A 19,072-nucleotide genomic window follows, 5' to 3' on the forward strand; every position below is an offset into this window, starting at 1 on the left:
TAGGCGAAGGTGGCGTGACGCCGCGTAAGGGCGCTGTTTGTTCCGCACGACGCCGGCGGGAGCGGCCCCTGACACGTACGCCCGGGAAAGATCCGGTGTACGGGTGCGACCATCGTGTTATACTGAGCCGGCCGAGCCCTTCCCCTCTTCCCCCTGGAGGGTAGACCTCCCCCGCCCGATCCCTCTCGGAGACGTCTTTGACGGCTCGGCTGCCGCAGACCGAGCGGCTCGTCGGGAGGTGGACGCCCTGCAGCGCCGAGGAGGCAAGCGAGTGGCGCCGGGAGCGATCCCCCATATCCCACTCATCCCCCTCCGCTTCCCCACGCGCGTTACAGCATCGGCGCTGTACGGCAGCGCTTCAGCCAAAATGGCGGCGGCCTGCGGCGGCTGCCATCTTGGTTGACGGTAGTGCCGTACAGAAACCCCTTCCCCAAAGGCGGAGGGGCGGCCGGGGTGACCTGTATCCGCCATCTTGCTGTACGGCAGGCGGCGGCCCGGGCCGGCGGGCGGGGGCCGGGGCGGGCCCGGCCGGCGGCGGCCGGAGATGGTGATCTGCTGCGCCGCCGCCAACTGCTCCAACCGGCAGGGGAAGGCGCACCGGGGCGCCGTCTCCTTCCACAGGTAAGGGCGGCCGCCAGGCCCGCTTCAGCCCCGACGCGCCCGGCCCTCCGCAGGTGCCGTGCTCGCTTCTGCTTCACTTCCCGGCTTCCCTCCGGCCGGGCAGCCGGGCTCGGGGCGGCTGCGTGCCCTCGCGGCGCTTCTGCCTCCGTGACTGCCCGGCCCTCCCGACACCTCCGGGCCCCGAGCGGCAGCAGCCGCCCTTTGTTTCCTGCAGCGCCGGGGACCAGTTTTGGGCTCCTTAATGGCTGTTGGCAGCTGCGAGCTCCTCTCGCTGCCGTAGGGCCTGGGCCGAGGCTCACACCAAGGCCTCTCCGTCCCCCCAGCGGCTGCCCGCACCAGGGGCCTCGCTGGGGATGCTGCCACTGGTGAGTCCCTAAGGGAAGGTCTTCTCAGGCAAGTGATGCGACTCTGTCAGGAAAAGGCGCTTCATTCAATTGCTGTGGGTCTTTTTTATCAGTCCAGGTGTTTTTACGTTATTAAGTGGACCCGCCATAAACATGAACAGGGTTACTGAGGCAGGGAGTGGACAGTGTGCTGCCCAAGCTGGAGTGTTTGAATGTTCAGTCGCATCCTCATTCTTGTGGAGAGGCCGTTGTGTTTGTCATAGGGCAGATGGGACAGCTGAGTAATGGGTCAGTTGCTGATGAAAAGGAAAACAACACTTGTTCTGTGCTGTTTGTGGAGCTGTTAATGGAGGGAAACCAGTATCGAGTGTTTCAGCCCGAAGTGAACTAAAGAGCGTAACCTGTTAAAATACAGCTTTCACAAAAATTTCCTAAACTTAAGAGTACTTACCCTTCTGATTTCTAAAATGCAGTTTATTTTTACATGGGTTTTGTCTGTTTGGATTTTTTTAGATTCCCTCTGAAGGATTCAAAGCGTCTGATTCAGTGGCTGAAAGCTGTTCAAAGGGACAACTGGACTCCCACTAAATACTCATTTCTCTGCAGCGAGCATTTCACCAAAGACAGTTTTTCTAAGCGGCTGGAAGACCAGCACCGGTTGCTGAAGCCCACTGCTGTTCCTACAATCTTCCAGCTTGCGGAGAAAAAACACGACAACCTGGATTATGTCAGGAGCAGAAGAAAAATAGCGAGCCAGGTGCCGCTGCAGGATGGAGAAAACCCAAGGGAAGGAGGCTGTGAGGTAGTTCAAAGGACCTCATCTTCTGGCAAGGACTTCATGGTGATGCAAGGGACGAAGGAGATGGAGGAGGCATCGTTGCAAGCGAAACGCGAATCGATGTCTGAGGAGGAGGAGAACCATCACAGCCAGCTGGACAGCCCTCGGAGAAGGACGTTAGGTGATAATTTGATTGCAAAGCCTGGCCCTCAAAAAAAGCCTGAGAGATCTTCTGCGGAGGACTGCCGGAAAGCCACTTGGACGGGGAGCTGGGTAGCAGATAGAAGTGGTGTGTCGGTCGATGACTTCACCCCTCCCGCCTCTGGTGCTTGCAAGTTCATCGGCTCCCTTCATTCATACAGCTTTTCCTCTAAGCATGCCCGAGAGAGGCCGTCTTTCCCTAAAGAGCAGCTAGAAAGGAAAAGGCCAAAGAGAGATGTGGAACCAAGCTGCAGCAGCCATCTGATGGGGCACAATAAAGCTATAGTGGAAGGCTCCCCTACTTCATCCCTCACCGCCACCCCTCAGAAACCTTTGCAGGGTTTGTCGGCGTCCCCAGCAGATCTCACCCCTCAGCCTGCTGCTGAGGCTGTGGTGGGGCGGAAGGGTGACACAGATGCTAACCCCATGTCAATCAATGAGGTTATCATGTCAGCCTCAGGAGCTTGCAAACTCATCGACTCCCTCCACTCGTACTGTTTCTCCTCCAGGCAGAGCAAAAGTCAGGTGTGCTGCTTGCGGGAGCAGGTAGAAAAGAAGAACGGAGAGTTGAGACTTTTGAGGCAGAGGGTCAGTCGCTCTGACAGTCAAGTCAGGAAACTGAAGGAGAAGCTAGATGAACTGAAGAGGATCAGTTTCCCTTACTTGAACAGCCTGCTATCCCAGGACTGTGGTCAGTATGCCCAGTAGCTTTGTGTTGAGGCATCATTTTCTTAGCAATAAGAGGCTGTTTAAGTTAGAGGTTGTAAAGACATGATGGGTAGAAAGTAGGAGAAAGGTACATTTTTGGAAGGAGTAGTAGCAGCTTGTGTTAGACCAACAGATACTGGTGAAAGAATTAGGGTTTTGAGCAGATGAGCTATCTTACATCTCAAAAGTTTCTGAGGGCGATTCCTTGTTTGGAATGGTATTTTGGGTCATGATGTTGCAGACAGCTCTTGTGATGACTTTTTTTCCTTCCTGGGTTGTTTTAGCTTGTTTGTGACTCAGTAGCACCTGTTGGGATTTGTCTTCCTTTGGAGTATGTCTGGATTTTTTTGTTGTGTAAATGAGCTGTCTTGAGCAGCAGTTATCTGAGAAAGCTGCTGGAGCCTTTTCCAGTGATGTAAGAAGTCTTCTGATCTTAGATTTCATATGCTGTGCTCAGTGTTTGGGAGACAGGAAATCTTGGTGAGGTGGTATCGAATATGACAATGGCGTGATAACAAATAAGGTCACTTTTTCTGACTGAATGTCTGTGTTTGGTTTGATCATTTCCTTCTTCGGAAGGCAGAAGCCATCAGGAAATGGATAATAAAGTGGGAAGAGATGGTGAATCTCTATCAGTGAAAACCAAGAGACACCTGAAAATGTTGGGGAACTCGGTGAGGGATAAGGTCCTGTAAAAAGGTTGTTATGGAGAGGTCAAGTCAGGCCATAACCCTTTTTCTTGCAAGAAAAAGAGTGCTGTAATATACAGCTGATAAAACTTCTATACAATGACTCCAGTTGCAAGATACAATTTTGGGGAAGAGTTTAGGACCATGTAATGACGTTTGATGCTTGTGTGGCTGCTGGGAAGATGTTGGGTTGCCTTCTGAAGGGTGCATGACTCGGGGCTTTCTTGGAAAAGTTGTCACCCATGGATGATTAGCTATTCCCTGATGGTAATGCTTATTCTTTTCTTTAGGAGAAGAAATTTCATGACTTCTTCTAAACAAAGAAAAGAACTAAATACAGTTTTAGGGTTCCATAATTGTCATTCTCATGCACACACACACACATATTCATATGAAAAAGGGTGTCTAGCTTTGTTGGAATACCTTCAGTGAAACACTCGTTGCAGAAATAGTGTCCTGAAAGATGTTCTTCTTTATTCTAGAAAGCATTATGATTTTTCTTCTCTTTCCTGAGATAGAGGTTTTCATACATATGTCTTCAAGAACATGAGAATTACGTATTAAGAGTATCTTCTAAAGAATGTAAGAATGACGTATCAATTTTCTAAGGGAAAATTATATTTCTTAAAATGAATCAATCAACTCATTACCTCATAATGTCCTGCCAGCGATGGGCAGTTCTTATGGAACACTTTGGCTGGTGACCTTTTTAAAAGGTTTGTTGGTGGGTGGCTTACTTCTTGCTTTTTTATTCTTTTAAGCTTAATCTGGGTGCTCTTCTGCCTTGCAGTGCTTTTTGTGTGCTCATAGTAATAGTTTATGGCAACCAAAATCATAGAATAGTTAGGGTTGGAAAGGACCTTAAGATCATCTAGTTCCAACCCCGCTGGCATGGGCAGGGACACCTGAGTTAAGTGCAGCTGACTGCTGCTGGGCAGAGTCTTGTTTATGCCTAGTCACTAAGTTTTACTCGAATACAAAGCTGAATTGACGAAAGGCTTTTTGGTATTCATGCAAATACAGTCAGCTGACATAGTAGGTTAATAATAATTATAGCTTTTGGTAGGTCCATTTCAGTTGTCCTAAATTATCTATGTGTAGTTGAGGTGATGCTATTAGCTGTGAACCTGAGCCTGCATATTTTTTTCTTCTAAGCACAGGTGCCTTGGGGATGGGGAATGAAAGTGCAGGAACTGACTGGAGTGGCTGTGCAGGTTGTTACGTGTCTGCATCCCAGCTCCATGCACTGTGGGACCTCTCTTTGCTGATATTCAACCTCTTCCACAAAATCCCAAGCAGAAAAGTGAGCTTGAGCCTGCACCCATTAAGCAGATCTTCATTTTGGTACTAGCTCTCAGCTGATGTTTTCCTCCAGTGAGACAAGTTAATTTCTGCTGGCTGTACCCAAACTACAGACGGCTGGAAAGAGCAGGTTTCAGTAGAAGTGCTGTGTGTGCAGTCCCTGCCAGACACACTTGAGGATCAGTGACTCAGTCTGGGTGAGTTTGGCTCGCGGTGTGCTCTGTCACAATGGGTATTTTCCAACCTAAACAATCCTATGAAGCACTCAAGCGTTGTTGCCCAACGTGTCTTAACAGGGGAATAGTCTAACTGGTTTTAGAAGTCCCGGGCTCTTTCGTCCACAGCTGCTACAGTGATCTTTTCCATCTAAACTTTGAATTTGCCCACTTGTTTAGTAGGAAAATGTTTCCTGCTGTTTTTGTGAGCCACTTCTGAGATCCATGGACCACAGCTTGAGGAATACTTCCAGCAGAGGAGTGCAGTTAGGCACAGTGTACGAAACAGAACAAGGTTAGATGTGTGTTCTGGAGAACAATAGGATGCACTGGGAGAAATCAGGGAGAGCCAGTGAGCAAATATGGATCCAGTGTCCTGAGGCAGGGGAGACTAACAGCTCTGTCCCCCGATACACAAGTACTAACTGACCATCTTGTTCTGCTTGGAAGTTTTTGCAGCTCTGCTGTGTCATACTCCCCCAGTGCTAGCAGGTACAGGAGATCTGAGATGCTCCTTCCACAAGATCACCTTGTCTTAATGTGTTCAAGTTTGGTCATTTTGTAAAACTACATCTCCCAGAAGGCACTGGGATAACTTGTTCTACCTAATCATGAGATCACTTCCCTCATAGCCATCTTAGGAGCCCTGCGGAAAGCACTTGCTGGTGGGCAAAGGTGGTTAGAAAGCTAGACTAAGGAATAGGAAAATAACCCTGTGAACTATGGCTGGCAATGGAACAAACACAGGTATGATTCAGCGGGATTGAAGTGTCTGTATTTATCAGAGGTAAAGCTGTTAGAATTCAGCTGTTTGAGCATATGTGGACTTTAGCATTGTGTGTCTGCTTTCGTGAAGGTCATATTAAAGGCAGGAGAGTTTGCAAAATTAGTCCATGTGAAAAATGGTTAGAATTTTGCTAGGAATGCGTAGGAAATCATATTTCCTTCCAGCTTAGATTTATCTTTAAATATTTGTAGAAAGCCAGCATAGAAATGGGGTTATTTCTACTTTTTGTATATGAATGAATCATAGCTGAACTTTGGGGACAAGCAGAAGGACTCGAACATTAAATGGCTGGTGGTGTGCTAAGGTGGATTTCTCATGCCTGGTCTGTGGGGCCTGAGATGATGTTTCCGATCAAGGTGGCAATAGGTTTTCATTTGTGTTGCAGAAAATAACCAGCAAAATCCTGTTCCTTGGTGGCACTGAGAAGTGGGGTTGGACAACGATGCAAGATGCTGTAGTTTCATTTGTCTGAGCAGGACTTGAACAGCAGTGTGTGCCTATCCAGTTACAATGGGTTGCAGAGATGTGCTGTCAGAAAGATTGCTTCTACGAGGACAGGCATTGCTAACCTGGCAGCTGGGAAGTAACTGGGAGGTTGATTTTGGAAGAAAAATGATTTTGTTCTGAGATGGCTGGTGCTGCTTGTGACTTCTTTTTCTGTCTTCTCTGGGATAGGGACAGCTGAGGTTCCACCATCCAGTGGTGGCTTCCACCATCATAAACACATAGCACTTCACCACCAGGTTCTGCACCTGAGCAGTGATACCTTGCCACAGTGCAGCAGCCCAGATGGGTTTACCTCTGCATTGCCAGTTGCTCTGCTTCCATTGCTACAGCCACCCCTACAGGACATTTGCCACCATCCATGAGTCGTATAGAGATAAAGTACTGGCTGTTCTTCTTGTTAAGCACTGTCCAAGGCCAGCTGGATGGCTTTCACCTTGGCAAACTGATTTGACCCACTTTCTCCTTCACCAGTTTCTGCAGCTTGTCGCGTGAGACTCCTTCCATCTCCAGTGCTTTCGCACAATACAGCAGGACCCATCGGTAAACAAGGAATATTGCTTCTCACTTTCTGGTAGTTTGTTGTACAGTAGGACCTCCTCTGCATGTGTCACTTCCTCCTCTGATTTTGATAGCGTTCTGAAAGCTTTGCCTTCTGGCCACGATAGTCTACTGTTAGTCTCCACTCTCCGTTAGACTTTCCCACTGGCCATATGGGGCTATTAAATGATGAGCGGGTCCTGCTGATCACTCCTTGGCTCTCCAGTCTATGGATCAGCTTATGGGTGGGAATCAGCAAGTCCCGGTTGGTGCAGTATTGCCGCTGGTGCACTGTTGTGGTCGCGATTGGCACTTGTTGTTCTTTGACCTTCAGCAACCCCACAACAGAAGGATCCTCTGAGAGACCAGGCAAGGTGGATAGTTGCTCAATTTCCTCCATCTCCAAGACAGCAATACCAAAAGCTCATTGGTACCTTTTTGGGTCCCTTAAATACCCATTCCTGAGACAGTCTATGCCAAAGATGCATGGAGCCTCTGGATCAGTCACAGTGGGGTGCTTTTTTGCTCCTTCCCAGGCAGGCTCATTTCAGCCTCCAGTACAATCACCTCTTGGGATCCTTCTGTCACACCAGAAATACGGACGGGTTCTACTCCTGGACAGCTTGATGGCATCAGGTTACACTGTGCACCAGTGTCTACTAGAGCCTTATACTCCTGTGGGACTGACGTGTCAGGCCATCTGATCCGCACAGTCCAGTAAACCTGATTGTCTCTATTGCATTCCACTTACCTGGATAGCATGTAACATCTTCCTTGAAGTCTTGCCTTCATGGCTGACAGGAGTCACCTTCAGAGGCTGAGTCCCTCTCTCAATTACCTTTTCAGTTCTCTCTTTCCTAGCAAGTGTTCACAGCCTCGTGTCTTCCCTATTAGTTCAGCTCCGTTATCCCAGCATTGGAGTAGCCAGGTGATAATGTGCTCACCTGGCTGATGCTGAAATCTTTCTGCATATTCTGCAGCTCACTTGGGGACAGGGATCCAGAGGTTCTCTCTTCTTCTGTCTCTTCCTCCTGTTCTTGTGATGGCTTTGCTTCCATTCTCCTTCAGTAACTGTGATGATTTTCATGTCCATTTCTTCTTGGACCAGGCCCCAGCATGTTGCAGTGATTTGTATCTCTGGAATTGCAGGATGACAGCATACTCTTTCCAAATATTGTACTAGTTTGTCTGGATTCTGTACTTGCTCAAGGGTGAACTCCTGAAGCAGTGGAGCTGTCCACTGCCCTAGGCCCTTGTCCATACTATCCCCCACACCCTGCCACTCATTATTCTCCAGCCCTAGGGAAGATCTCTGAGTGGTATTCTTAAATAGTTATCTTAAGTTGTGAACCTTAAACAGGACCCAAACTATGTTCAGCAGCATGCAGGTTCCCAGCAAAAGGACCAGGTTGGTTTTAAGGGTATACAAAGGATATTCAAAATCTTTAACGCTGTTGTAGTCAGACTAGAGAAGAATGAAGACATCTGGAGGAAGAAGGAAAGGAAAGAAAGAATAAAGCTGTCTACCACATAGATTGGCTCTCCAAGGAAAAAAAGCAAAAGGTGTAATTATTAATAGTTCCCAACAGATGACTTCCGAAGTACAGAGGTGATGACCATGCTGAGTACACATTCCAGATTAGTTTCATGTCCAGTGTTTCTATTGTATCATAACTGGCTTACCACAGGGATTAGAAATAGATGCAGTAACACGTTAGTGCTTGGTCATTAAATTAGTTACTAATATAGGCAGCAAGGTGAAAATTTATAAATATAATCACATTCCCAGTTTTTAGAGAAGACATGGAGCTAGTGCATGTCACTGCTAGGAGTACTGTACTGGTTTACTATGGGGAACATCAGCAGAGTGCATAAATGGGTGCAACACTCAGGGCAGCAGGGCACAAAGCCACCTTTTGTACTTAAATGTAGCAAAGGTGCACCGAACAATGCTGCTCCTTAATTGCCAGAACCTTAACAATGATTTAAATCCAGTAAGTGACACTGAAGAAAGGAGTGCAGGAGGCTGCCCAGCTGTGGCTGTAGACCCAGCACTTTGAAGACTGAGAAGATGCTGTGTGAATTGTTTTTTTTTGCTTGGGGGTTGTTTTTATTTGAGTTGCTTTGTTTGGTTGGGGTTTTTTTGCTTAAGATTCCTCCAGCTTAGGGGAAAGTGTGGAATGGTTTGGGTTGGAAGGGATCTTAAAGCTCATCCAGTTCCCATCCTCCTGCCATGGGCAGGGACACCTTCCACTAGACCAGGTTGCTCAAAGCCCCGTCCAACCTGGCCTTGAACACTGTCAGGGATGGGGCAGCCACAGCTTCTCTGGGCAACCTGTGCCAGTGCCTCACCACCCTCACACAGAAGAATTTCTTCCTAATACCTAATTTAAACCTCCCCTCTGTCAGCTCGAAGCCATTCCCCCTTGTCCTGTCACTGCACGTCCTTGTCAATAGTCCCTCCGTATTTCTTGTAGCCCCTTTAGGCACAGGAAGCTGCTCTAAGGTCTCTCTGGAACCTTCTCCAGGCTGAACAAGCCCAGCTCTCAGCCTGTCTCCATAGCAGAGGTGCTCCAGCCGTTGGAGCATCTTCGTGGCCTCCTCTGGACTCATTCGAGCAGCTCCATGTCCCTCTTGTAGTGGGAGCCCCAGATCTGGACACAGGACTGCAGGGGGAGTCTCAGGAGAGCAGAGAATGCAGAGAGGGAGAATGCCATCCCTCGACCTGCTGGTCATGCTTCTTCTGATGCAGCTCTAGCTGCCTTGTTACCAACCAGCTGGCTGCTCATTCCACAGTTTTGCTGGTAAAGCTGTGTAGGAATTTGTACTAATGTGGATAAAAATCCACCAGGGATCTCACTTGAGAACCACGCTGGCTGAAACCTGTGTAGACATGGCCTAAGGGGGTTGTCCAGACAGCTTTGTCTGGTTTGTCTCATGGCAGGAAGAGTGCCCTGTCTCCTGCTGCAAAGTGTGGGAGCTGGTCACAGTCTGAGTTTGTTAGTGACTAGAGCAGGGAGGGATTTGACTTCTAACCCCTCCGTGAATGAGAAAGATGTGGAAGCAGTTCATCTGTGAGTTTGGAGGGATGAAGTAGGGTCAGATGGTGAAACAGAGCTGACTGCTGCAGTGGCTTCGTGAGGGAAAGAGATTTAGGTGGTCAGGTCACTTGTGTGCCTTATGCGGTTTTTGTCTCCCAAGCTGTTGCAACTTGTGAGTGTTGTGGCTGATTTCAGTTGGATTTCATAAAGGAGCAGAGGTCTAAAGATGCTAGGTCCAGATTTAGATTAAAGGAATTTATTAGATTAAAGGAATTCTCTGCATGTGGATACAAGAGAAACCAGCATTAAGAGCACCCCATCTGAGTCTGAAGCTTTAAACATACAGAAAATGTCTCTTGCACTGAAAATTCTCAGGTGTGGTTTGTATTCTTGCTATTGTCACACACTCTTTAAGCCATAGTAGCAAGTTGTTTGTAAAAGTGATGTGCCAGGAGTTTAGATCTTTAAAAAAGGGAAGTACATGCTCCTTCATCAGTGAAATTCCTCTTGACAGTGACTGCATCTGTAAACCTGTTGCTTGAAACAAAGCAGCTCTGCAAAGATGTATTCTTTAAACTCTACTTCTTACTGCTTCAGTAGTCCTGCATTTACCTACCCAAACCATGACATAAGAAACAAATACCTTTTCAAATCACTTCTTTCCTAATGAACCCAACTAGCCTCTCTCCTGTCTGCCTCCCCACTCTTGCTTTCCCACTCTCAGCTCAGCCCTCTGGAAGAGGAGGCTGTCAGGGGGAGAAAGTGATTTAATCCACAAGTCAGAGACCAATACTGAAGGTAAGAAGAGCACTGCATAGGATGTGATCAGGATGTGTCTTCTCTTCTGCACTTCATTGAGTCTCTGGTCCTTTTTCCCACCAGCGTTTCTGTTACTCTTAGCCTTTCCAGGTGACTTAAGATCTAAAAATCTCATGTTCGCTTCACTGCTATCAGGTAATAATGGTTGCTTGGCCGTGTTGTTTGCCTACATGCCATAGACTTCAGGATATACAGTTACACCTTACCTTTCAGCTGGCTGGAAGTCCAGCTTTTTAGAAGTGAGAGGAGGCTGCCCCTCTATCCAGGCTGCACAGCAAGGCAATGGGGTCAAGCTGTGGGTGCTGGAAACAATCAGTTGACTTCTCTTGGTTTATAACCAGGTATAAAGAGTGGAAATAACTAAAGCTGTTTCTTTCACCTGTCATTTTTGATGCTTTCTCCTGAAATGCTGAAAGGTTGGTAAGCAGAAGAAAATTAAGTGCTGTATTACAAGCACTCTGGTAGCAGAAAGCATCCTGCTTCTAGGATTTATTGCCACCTCCTGACCCAGGAGAGGGCAGCAGCAGCCCAGGCTGCAGTGTCTTCTGGCTTTTCCAGAGCTTTGCTCTTCCCTTCCACGGTGGGAGTGTGAGCCTGAAAAAAAGCTTGGAAAGAAATGCAGTGTGTGAAGTGCACAGTGAAAGGCAAATACCAGTTGGATGGGGTAGTGATACTTTCCTTACTTGCAAAACTACATGCTCTCAACGTGACAGTAGAAAGGGAAGCTGGTTCTTAAGAAGCAGTGTCAGAGTATGGGGTTTCATGTAGCAATAAGTTTTGGACTTTTGTTATCAGTCATCGCTGCGTTGAGGCCTTTGCTACACCAGAAAATAAAGTTCTGTTGCTTTGATTGCTCACAGTACAGGTGGAAGGTAAGTACAGCAAAATACTCTCCTGTACCCTAGCACTGCTGTGTGGATTGTAGGGAGTCCTTCTGCACACCTTGGTGTGCTGGTGGTGAGCACACAGGCTGTCAGGACAGCCTTTGCAAAGGCTGACTAATGCCACGGATTTTTATCATTGATTTCATAGGGAGCTGTCATGTTTTCTCATGTTGCTTCAGTTGCAAAATACTTCAGGGTAAAGAAGATTAATTGGTTGCATCCTGCTGACATGCCAGCTGGTTTCTGAAACCTGCTGTCTGTGGGAGGATGAATGACAAAAGTGTCTCTCTTATCTAGGAGACCTTCTCTCTTACCCTCTTACCCTGTCTTTGGCATTTCAGGTGCATACTCTCCGTTCTTCCTCCTTGCTCAATCTTTTTAGCTTGACGTTTGGGACTGAGCACAGCGAAACTCAGACTGAGCAAGCAAATTTTTACCCACAGCATCACCTCTTGAAGTGATAACTTCTCCCTGAAGCTGAATTTGTGTCTTTTAGATCAGCTGGGCAGGTAGCTGGTTCTTGTATTCAATGATATCACAAGGTGTGAAAACAACCTTCTTCAACTCCCATCTTCTAAAATGATTTGTTGAAGTTTTAACATTGTGAAACAGACCTTGGTTGCTTTTAATACAAGCAATGACGAAGGGAAGTAGCTTTCTCTTCCATTTATGCTTTAACTTGCAGGCTCCATAGTCTTTTTAAAACATTTCACTTAACCTTAGTCCAGAGCCTAAGGAGAACAAATCCTGAATGATCCCTGTGTCTCTGTACAAGTGCACGTCATTGTTAACCTCTTCAGAAAAACTGCAGCCAAACTTTGATTTGAATATGTTTGCAGCCTGATTTTCCTCTGAAGTAAACACTTATTTCCTTAGCCTCTGAAACAAGCAGTATGTACTTGGTGCTTGGGAAGAATCAGGCCAGAGCATTAGAGATTTAATTATCATTTAGGGTTTTTTTTGGTTTTTGTTTTTTTTTTTTTATGTTGAGATTTCAGTTGTCTTCCTTGTGTATAGATGGGAGGGGGCTTTCTCTTCAGATCAAGCTAACAGAGAGGAGGCAGAAATGGACCACCTGAAAAAGTGCTCATGTAAGGCCAAGAGCAGGTTTGAAAACACATCTATTTTCTGTGACTGTTCCCCATCTACCTTTGCAACTTGGAGCTGACACTGCCCTAGAGAAAAGTGTTGCTGCTGCATTGGACCATTCCTGAGGTGTTTTGTGCTCACCTCCACCCAGCTGTAGGCAGCTCTCGGCAAACTGCAAGCACAGATCCCTCAATTTCTTTCTTCATTCTTTCTTCTCCTCCCCACCCCCCTCTCAGAGACTCCACAGCTGAATCCTGTGATGGAACCTCTGTCCTGGATGCTGGGCACGTGGCTGTCGGACCCACCAGGAGATGGCACCTTCCCTACAATGAAGCCCTTCCAGTACCTTGAAGAAGTGCACATCTCTCACGTGGGGCAGCCCATGCTCAACTTTTCGTAAGTCATGGGGTTTGTACCTGTTGGCAACAGCTTTTGGACCGGAGCAGGCATGCCTCCAGTGAGATTTGCTGGTTGTGTTTCTCTTTTGGTGGCAAAGTAAACAGATTTTCACTTACCAAATGAGATGATGTAATAATATATAACTGTATGGTCTGACTTTTGTTTTCTTTTAAAACCTGTGATTAATTGGCATGCTATTGCAACATACCCAGAGCTGCACACCTGCAGTCACTGAAAATTCACTCACCTGAGAGTACAAGTGCACTTCCACAGAGGCTTTCAGAAGTGAGTTTGCACCTGTGAACTCATGCAGTGCACAGGATCAGGACTATGAGCGTGGTGCAATGTACAGTTCTTGGGTTACATAGTCAGAAGTATACCTCAGGGTGCTGCGAATGTGACCATAACTTAGAATAGTGAGAGTGACTTGGGGTACCAGGAATGGCCCCAGCATGGGCATGGTGGCTATTGTTTATGCAAATTCCATACCTGCCTTTTGAAAGAACAATGATTCTTCCACTTTAACATGATGTGCACTGGGTGCATATGTTAGCCAAAAGTTGTACGGTCTTCATGGCCAGAAAAAAACTCACCATTCTTTTTGCTGGCAGTAGCTGTCTAATTAGAAATGGGTCTTTGGGTAATAGCATGACAACTGCTATCGTTGTGTTTTGTGAAACTCCCACTTAGAGATAAAATAAATGAAGGAGCTATTGCATGGTTGTCAAGTTTGTCCATTTTATGGTCCTCAGTCTTCGCCACTGTGAAAATTGAAAAGAAATAGTGTTTGACAGACTCCATGGGTTAGGAGGCAGATAGCTTAACATCCATGGTTGCAAGTAATTGTTCTAAGAAAAATCTAGAGGAAGTGAAGTGACATGTTACCTAAATGTTCAGGGCTGCTCCAATACTTATTTGAGAGGGTGAGTTAGAAAGTTTGTTGCTTTGAAAACCAGAGAAAGGAACAATTACATGATGCCAGTGCTATGTGAAAGATGCTTTGTATTCCTGGTGTGTACTGTCACTGGAGCAGAGCTCAGTATGTGACATTTCTAATCCAGTTTCCAAAAGAAGCAAAGCTCTGACAATCATGCTCTGTCTGCATCTCCCTCTCCAATTTCTGAACATTTGCTGATTTGAGTCAAGTTTTTTTTGACTGTTTTAAGACAGTCCATATGTCTCTTGAATGCTTCAGGCACTGTAAGAAGGCTGATTTTTGTTCTTCCTGTGATGCTAGATAATCCCACAATGAGGCATGACTCCATAGGGTTTGCGGCTTCAGTAGCTGCAGAGCACAGAGGCTGACATGCTAGGGCAGTCCCTTAGTGCAGATGCAGCCCTGCACCACTGGCAGAAGTCATTCCTGGTTTTTCCTGTAACATATGGTTTAAAAGGAGACCTCCTTTATGTAGAAACAAAACCAAACAGGAGGAGCAAGAAGCAGCTGCAAGGCACCTAAACTACTCCTCAACTGCATGCCTTAGCTGAGCTTCCACTTCCTGGTCTTCAGGAAACCCACAGGTTTCTTGTACCAAGTGTAGGGGTACCATGTGCTGTTCCTGTGCTGCTGGTGGTCTAGGAAATGTTGACTCAACGTGATTCATTATATTTTACTTCACAAAGGAGATACTTGCTTTGGGCTTTTCAGCTCTCAGGGCTGCTTTAATAAATAAATGCTCCAGCTTCTGACATGCCAGCACCTGGACAAGCCCATTGATCAAGCTCTTCTTGTACACTTGCCAGCATGGGACTGGCAGCTGACAGTACAATCTACAGTCCCAGGACGGGTCACAGTGCCCAAGGTAACTCGTGTTGGCCATTTCCAGTAGGCACATCCCAGTTGCACAGCAGAGGCATGTGTGGAAACTGCTGTCACATGAGGGAGTTCTTGTGCAGATTTAGCAGCTGTGAGGTTACCTCCGTCTCCTTTCCTACAGAAGGATGCAGAGTGGGAAACTGTGAAAAGCAGTATGAAAAGAAAGAGATTAGTCTAGAAACACCAACAGAATAGTCTGCTACGTTATATAGATACCTAGCTTGCTGTTGTGTTCAAGCTGCTGTTTAATTTGGTTACCTGTGTAGACTCTGGAGTGGTGTAGCACTAATGTAATATATGAACATTGTATGATATATATAAAATCGCCCACATTGCATTTGACTAAACATACAACTGTAAAGCCTCATGAAGGACAAATAAGAATCTGAGCTGAACTTTTTTTCTTTTTGAAGGGGGTGATGAGAGAAATAAGTCTGCTCTGTTACTGCCTGCTGCAAGTAGTACACAAAAAAAACCCAAGCAACTTGCCAGGTTTAAAAGCTAAATAAAGATGATATTGTAATTCCAGATATTTATTTGAGAAAAGGAAGTATTTGAGACAGAGTATGGCTTCAGCATCTGTGAAATGTCTGACTTCCTGAGGGACTTTCTCAGCTAGCTCTTAAAGACCCGGGAGCTGTGAAAAATCTGAAGCTTGAACTTAAATAACTCCAGCCACTGAGGAATAGCTGTGCCTGTAAAGGAACCATATTTTTATACGTTTGCATTTCCCAAGCATGAAGCATTGTCATTCATTTACTCTTCATATAATCCTGAAGGCAGTCATGGCTAAATACAGTACCGTTGCTTCTGAGGTGAAATTAGGCCAAACGCTATTTTCAGTGCAACAAACAGCAGCTTTTGTATTCCGATTTCCCCTCAGGTTCAATGCCTTCCATCCGGACACCAGGAAGCCCATGCACCGAGAATGTGGATTCATCCGCCTCAAACCTGACACGAATAAGGTGGCCTTCATCAGTGCTCAGAACACAGGTACACACCTAATAACCAAACTGGGGGGAAGAATAGGTCCTTACCCTGTCATCACTTGTCCAGAAAATTGTTGCATCTCTCACAGTTTCATTTGTCATCTTTTTCATTGTTTTTCAAGCTGAACCCACAGTGAAAACAAATTAATAAATGAGCTTGTGTCAAAAGCACTGTGTTCCTAGGGCTGGCAGTGTGGCTTTGTCTAGACACTGTAGCTTTCAAGCTTTCTGTGGCAGGAAGGGCCAAAGTAAGGACAGGCAAATTGAAATACCATGCATGCAGGAGACTTGAGGAGTATCCTTTTATCAAATCACATGTTGGTATTTGCAGACATAGCTTTGTAAATCAACAGAACATTTGCGTCTAACAAGAATTGCAGACTAAGCCTTAATGATGACAGGTGGGAAGTGGCCCATGACATTCCTGATGCCTACATAGCATCCGAGTCTTTTTTTGTGGGGAGGCAGGGAATGCGTACAGATAAGATGCTTCATTTCCGCTGCTCCTGTGACTTGGTCACAGTGGACCCTGTGGTAGATATAAAAGTGCATGCTTTGGTTTGTGTCCTCCTTTTATCGTCTTGTATTTGGCCAGCTGCTCGTGCAAAGTAGGGAGAGATTGAAGATCCCACTTAGACTATTGTTACCAATGTCAACACTTGCCATACTGGATTCTGCAGTGCAGGATTGAGACTGTGACCCTGGCAGGGTGAGGCTGTAGTGGTTTTAAACCCCCTTTGCAGCCTCTCCATTCAGGACTATTTGGTATGACCAGTATAGCAGCTTCCCTATTGGACACCCTGCTCAGACTGTGGCACTACCAAGAGCCTCTGCAGCACTGTAGCAGGGAAGCTTCTTTCCTATTGTTCCCTAAACAGTCTTTGAGAGTGATCTCGGTACAGTCTTCTTAGTTCCTAAACTAGGAGAATCTCCCACCATGTGGATGTAGTGCCTTGGTACTTGTTACACACCTTACAGGTACTGAATGAGAACTATGTCTAAATTATTGTAAGTGAAAGAGTGTTAAAACCCAGTTGACATTTAAATTTGCGTCTAGAACTCTGGAGCAGTTCTGAAGGGAAAGCTGCCAGTTGCAATGCAATACTTTTCCCATATGTTATGATAAGTCTGTCTGACTAGGTTTTTCTAAGCAGCATTACATGTCTGAGGTTGCATGGATTTGAGGTTGTCAGTATGTGCTAGGTCAAAACTGTTCTTCAGGGACAGTGGTGGTCTGTTGCATAGCTTAATAACTGTGACATTGTTGAGTAAACTTTGTAACCTAGTAGTATATATGACCTTGTTTTCGCTAGGTCTGGTGGAGGTGGAGGAAGGGGAAGTGAATGGACAAGAGCTGTCTATAGCATCTCACTCTATAGCCAGGATCTCCTTTGCCAAGAAGCCCCATGTAGAACAGGTGAGTGTACATGTGGTGAAAAATTCACCTAGTACTGCTAGCCCCAGAAGGTGTTTAGTTGAGAGGGCAGGTTGATGAGCGTGCTTTAATTACAGATTGCCATCAGGAGTTCTTGGTAGTATTGCAAGGCATCCTGGCTTATCCTTTCTGTTACAGCCTTCAGAAGATGTTTCATACATTACAAGACACAGAGAGATCATTAAGAACTGATGTGCTGGATCAGACCAGCCAGCCCAGAGTCCTGCCTCCAGAAGTAGCCAGTAGCAGCTCCTTAGAAAAGAGAATAGTAAAATCTTGTCTAAATACCCTTGTACGACAGTGGTGTTAATGCTGGTCTTCTGGATTAATTACAGTATGAGGGTGCATATGTAGGTATGTCCAGTATTTGGCCTCATCAGGATATTTTAGGAATGCCTGCCTTTCACTGGAGCTTGTGTGCCTGTATTGAGCATATTCTTCCATCTGTGGCGCATTAGCAGCAAACACAAGGATGGCAAAGGGAAGGTGGAAAGCGCTGGTGAGAAATCTATCCTGTGGAAGCTGCTTGCTTGATTTTGTTCTTCCTTTTCCTACTCCTTTTTTTAGATTACCAGAAAATTCAGGCTCAATTCTGATGGGAAACTCGAACAAACTGTCTCAATGGCAACCACTACGCAGCCCATGACTCAGCACCTCCACATTACCTACAAAAAGGTGACACCCTGATGCCAGGAGGGCCACGTCTCCCTGCGAGGGTGAGGAGCGGAGTGTCGTGCACCGAGAGCACTGGCAGCTTGGGAGCACAGCATGGCACACCCTGGAGCTGCCTGCGCTCACCCTGGGGATGCGGAGCTGCCTGTCCTGTTGAGAATGTTACTCAGATGTTTCTGTAATGGTATATTAAAAAATAATAATAAAAAAGCTTTTATTTTTATAGCTGTGTCTTTGGGTGTAATTGCACAGTGGTCTGTGTGTCCCTCCTCTGCTCTGGTGGTGGTTGCAGAGGCGCTTTTTGATTCCTGTTCGTTAGGTGTTGGGTTGCAATTCCAACCTCCTGGACCTTTCTCACCAACCTGAATAAAGCTGCAGAAGCAGCAGGATCAGGAATAGATTTGTACTGCAGTGACAGAACCTGAAAACTCCAGCTCCTGCCTGATGAAATTTGGCTTAAATATTTGGAGTGAGCACCTGTGTCTTGCTGTGGGACAGAGAACTGTTGCAGGACCCAGTCCTGATGGTGCTGTCCAGCTGACTTGAAAGGACTTGGGGCAATGCTGGAGTACAGAACCAGACTTTACCTAGCTTCATGAAGAATGTGCTGCCGGCAGGAACTGGATGATCCTGTAAGGTTCCTTCCAACCTGACATGGTACTGATATTCTTGAATATGGCTCAAGGGCTGGTAGAGAGGGAAGAATGTCAGTTGCAACTGGAGCAGAGGGGCCATTACTGATTTCTTCCATGCTGCTTTGCTCATCCCTTTGAGGATGCCCCCCTGGAAGGTGCGCTCTGGAGCTGTGGCTGTATTGCAGGGTGGCATCAGCTCATATCCCCGCAACACCTGTCTTGTGCTGGGCATCAGCCTGTGCCAGGGCTGGGGAGGGATTGAGAGGCTGAATCTGTAATGGATCCTCACCAGGTGGTTAAGGCTTTGATCTGCTGCTTCTTGATTGTATTCCAGCCCCTTGATAGAAGTTCTCAAGTGTAACCGAGCCCCACTAATCCATCCTGGCCATATATAATGGATGGCAGTGGAGTGAACACAAACATGGTTGAATATCAGTAACAGATGGCCATCAGGCAAGAGGCCCTGCTGCAAGAAAAGCCCTTGGAATGGGAGGAGACATCTTTTCTGGCAATTTGTTGGAGAAACAGGACCCAGCAATGCCTTTGGGGTACTGGGGGTAAGATGCAAGAGGGAGCCCCTAACCCTGGCAGACCAGAGCATGTG

At 46.5% G+C, this 19,072-nt stretch overlaps 1 protein-coding gene across 4 annotated transcripts; it reads left to right on the forward strand.

Annotated features, from left to right (window-relative positions):
• The first annotated feature begins 441 nt into the window (after positions 1–441).
• THAP4 (THAP domain containing 4) lies at positions 442–18,056 on the forward strand. 4 transcript variants are annotated; one of them, XM_057408387.1, is made up of 6 exons: positions 442–621; positions 1,479–2,635; positions 12,759–12,918; positions 15,621–15,730; positions 17,040–17,143; positions 17,300–17,704. In XM_057408387.1, the coding sequence occupies exons 1-6, from the start codon at positions 545–547 to the stop codon at positions 17,351–17,353; spliced, it is 1,662 nt and encodes a 553-aa protein (XP_057264370.1). In that variant the 5' UTR covers positions 442–544; the 3' UTR covers positions 17,354–17,704. The 4 variants fall into 4 exon arrangements, with proteins under 4 accessions (XP_057264370.1, XP_057264369.1, XP_057264371.1 ...); XM_057408386.1 differs by lacking the exon at positions 17,300–17,704 and adding an exon at positions 17,729–18,056 and having other exon boundaries at positions 448–621; XM_057408388.1 differs by lacking the exon at positions 17,300–17,704 and adding an exon at positions 17,729–18,056 and having other exon boundaries at positions 452–621; positions 1,479–2,068.
• Positions 18,057–19,072: the final 1,016 nt, after the last annotated feature.

Source organism: Pezoporus wallicus, unplaced genomic scaffold (genome assembly GCF_028554395.1).
Source record: "Pezoporus wallicus isolate ANWC-B61680 ecotype Strahan unplaced genomic scaffold, APGP_CSIRO_Pwel_v1 contig_4238, whole genome shotgun sequence".
Lineage (NCBI taxonomy): Eukaryota > Metazoa > Chordata > Aves > Psittaciformes > Psittacidae > Pezoporus > Pezoporus wallicus.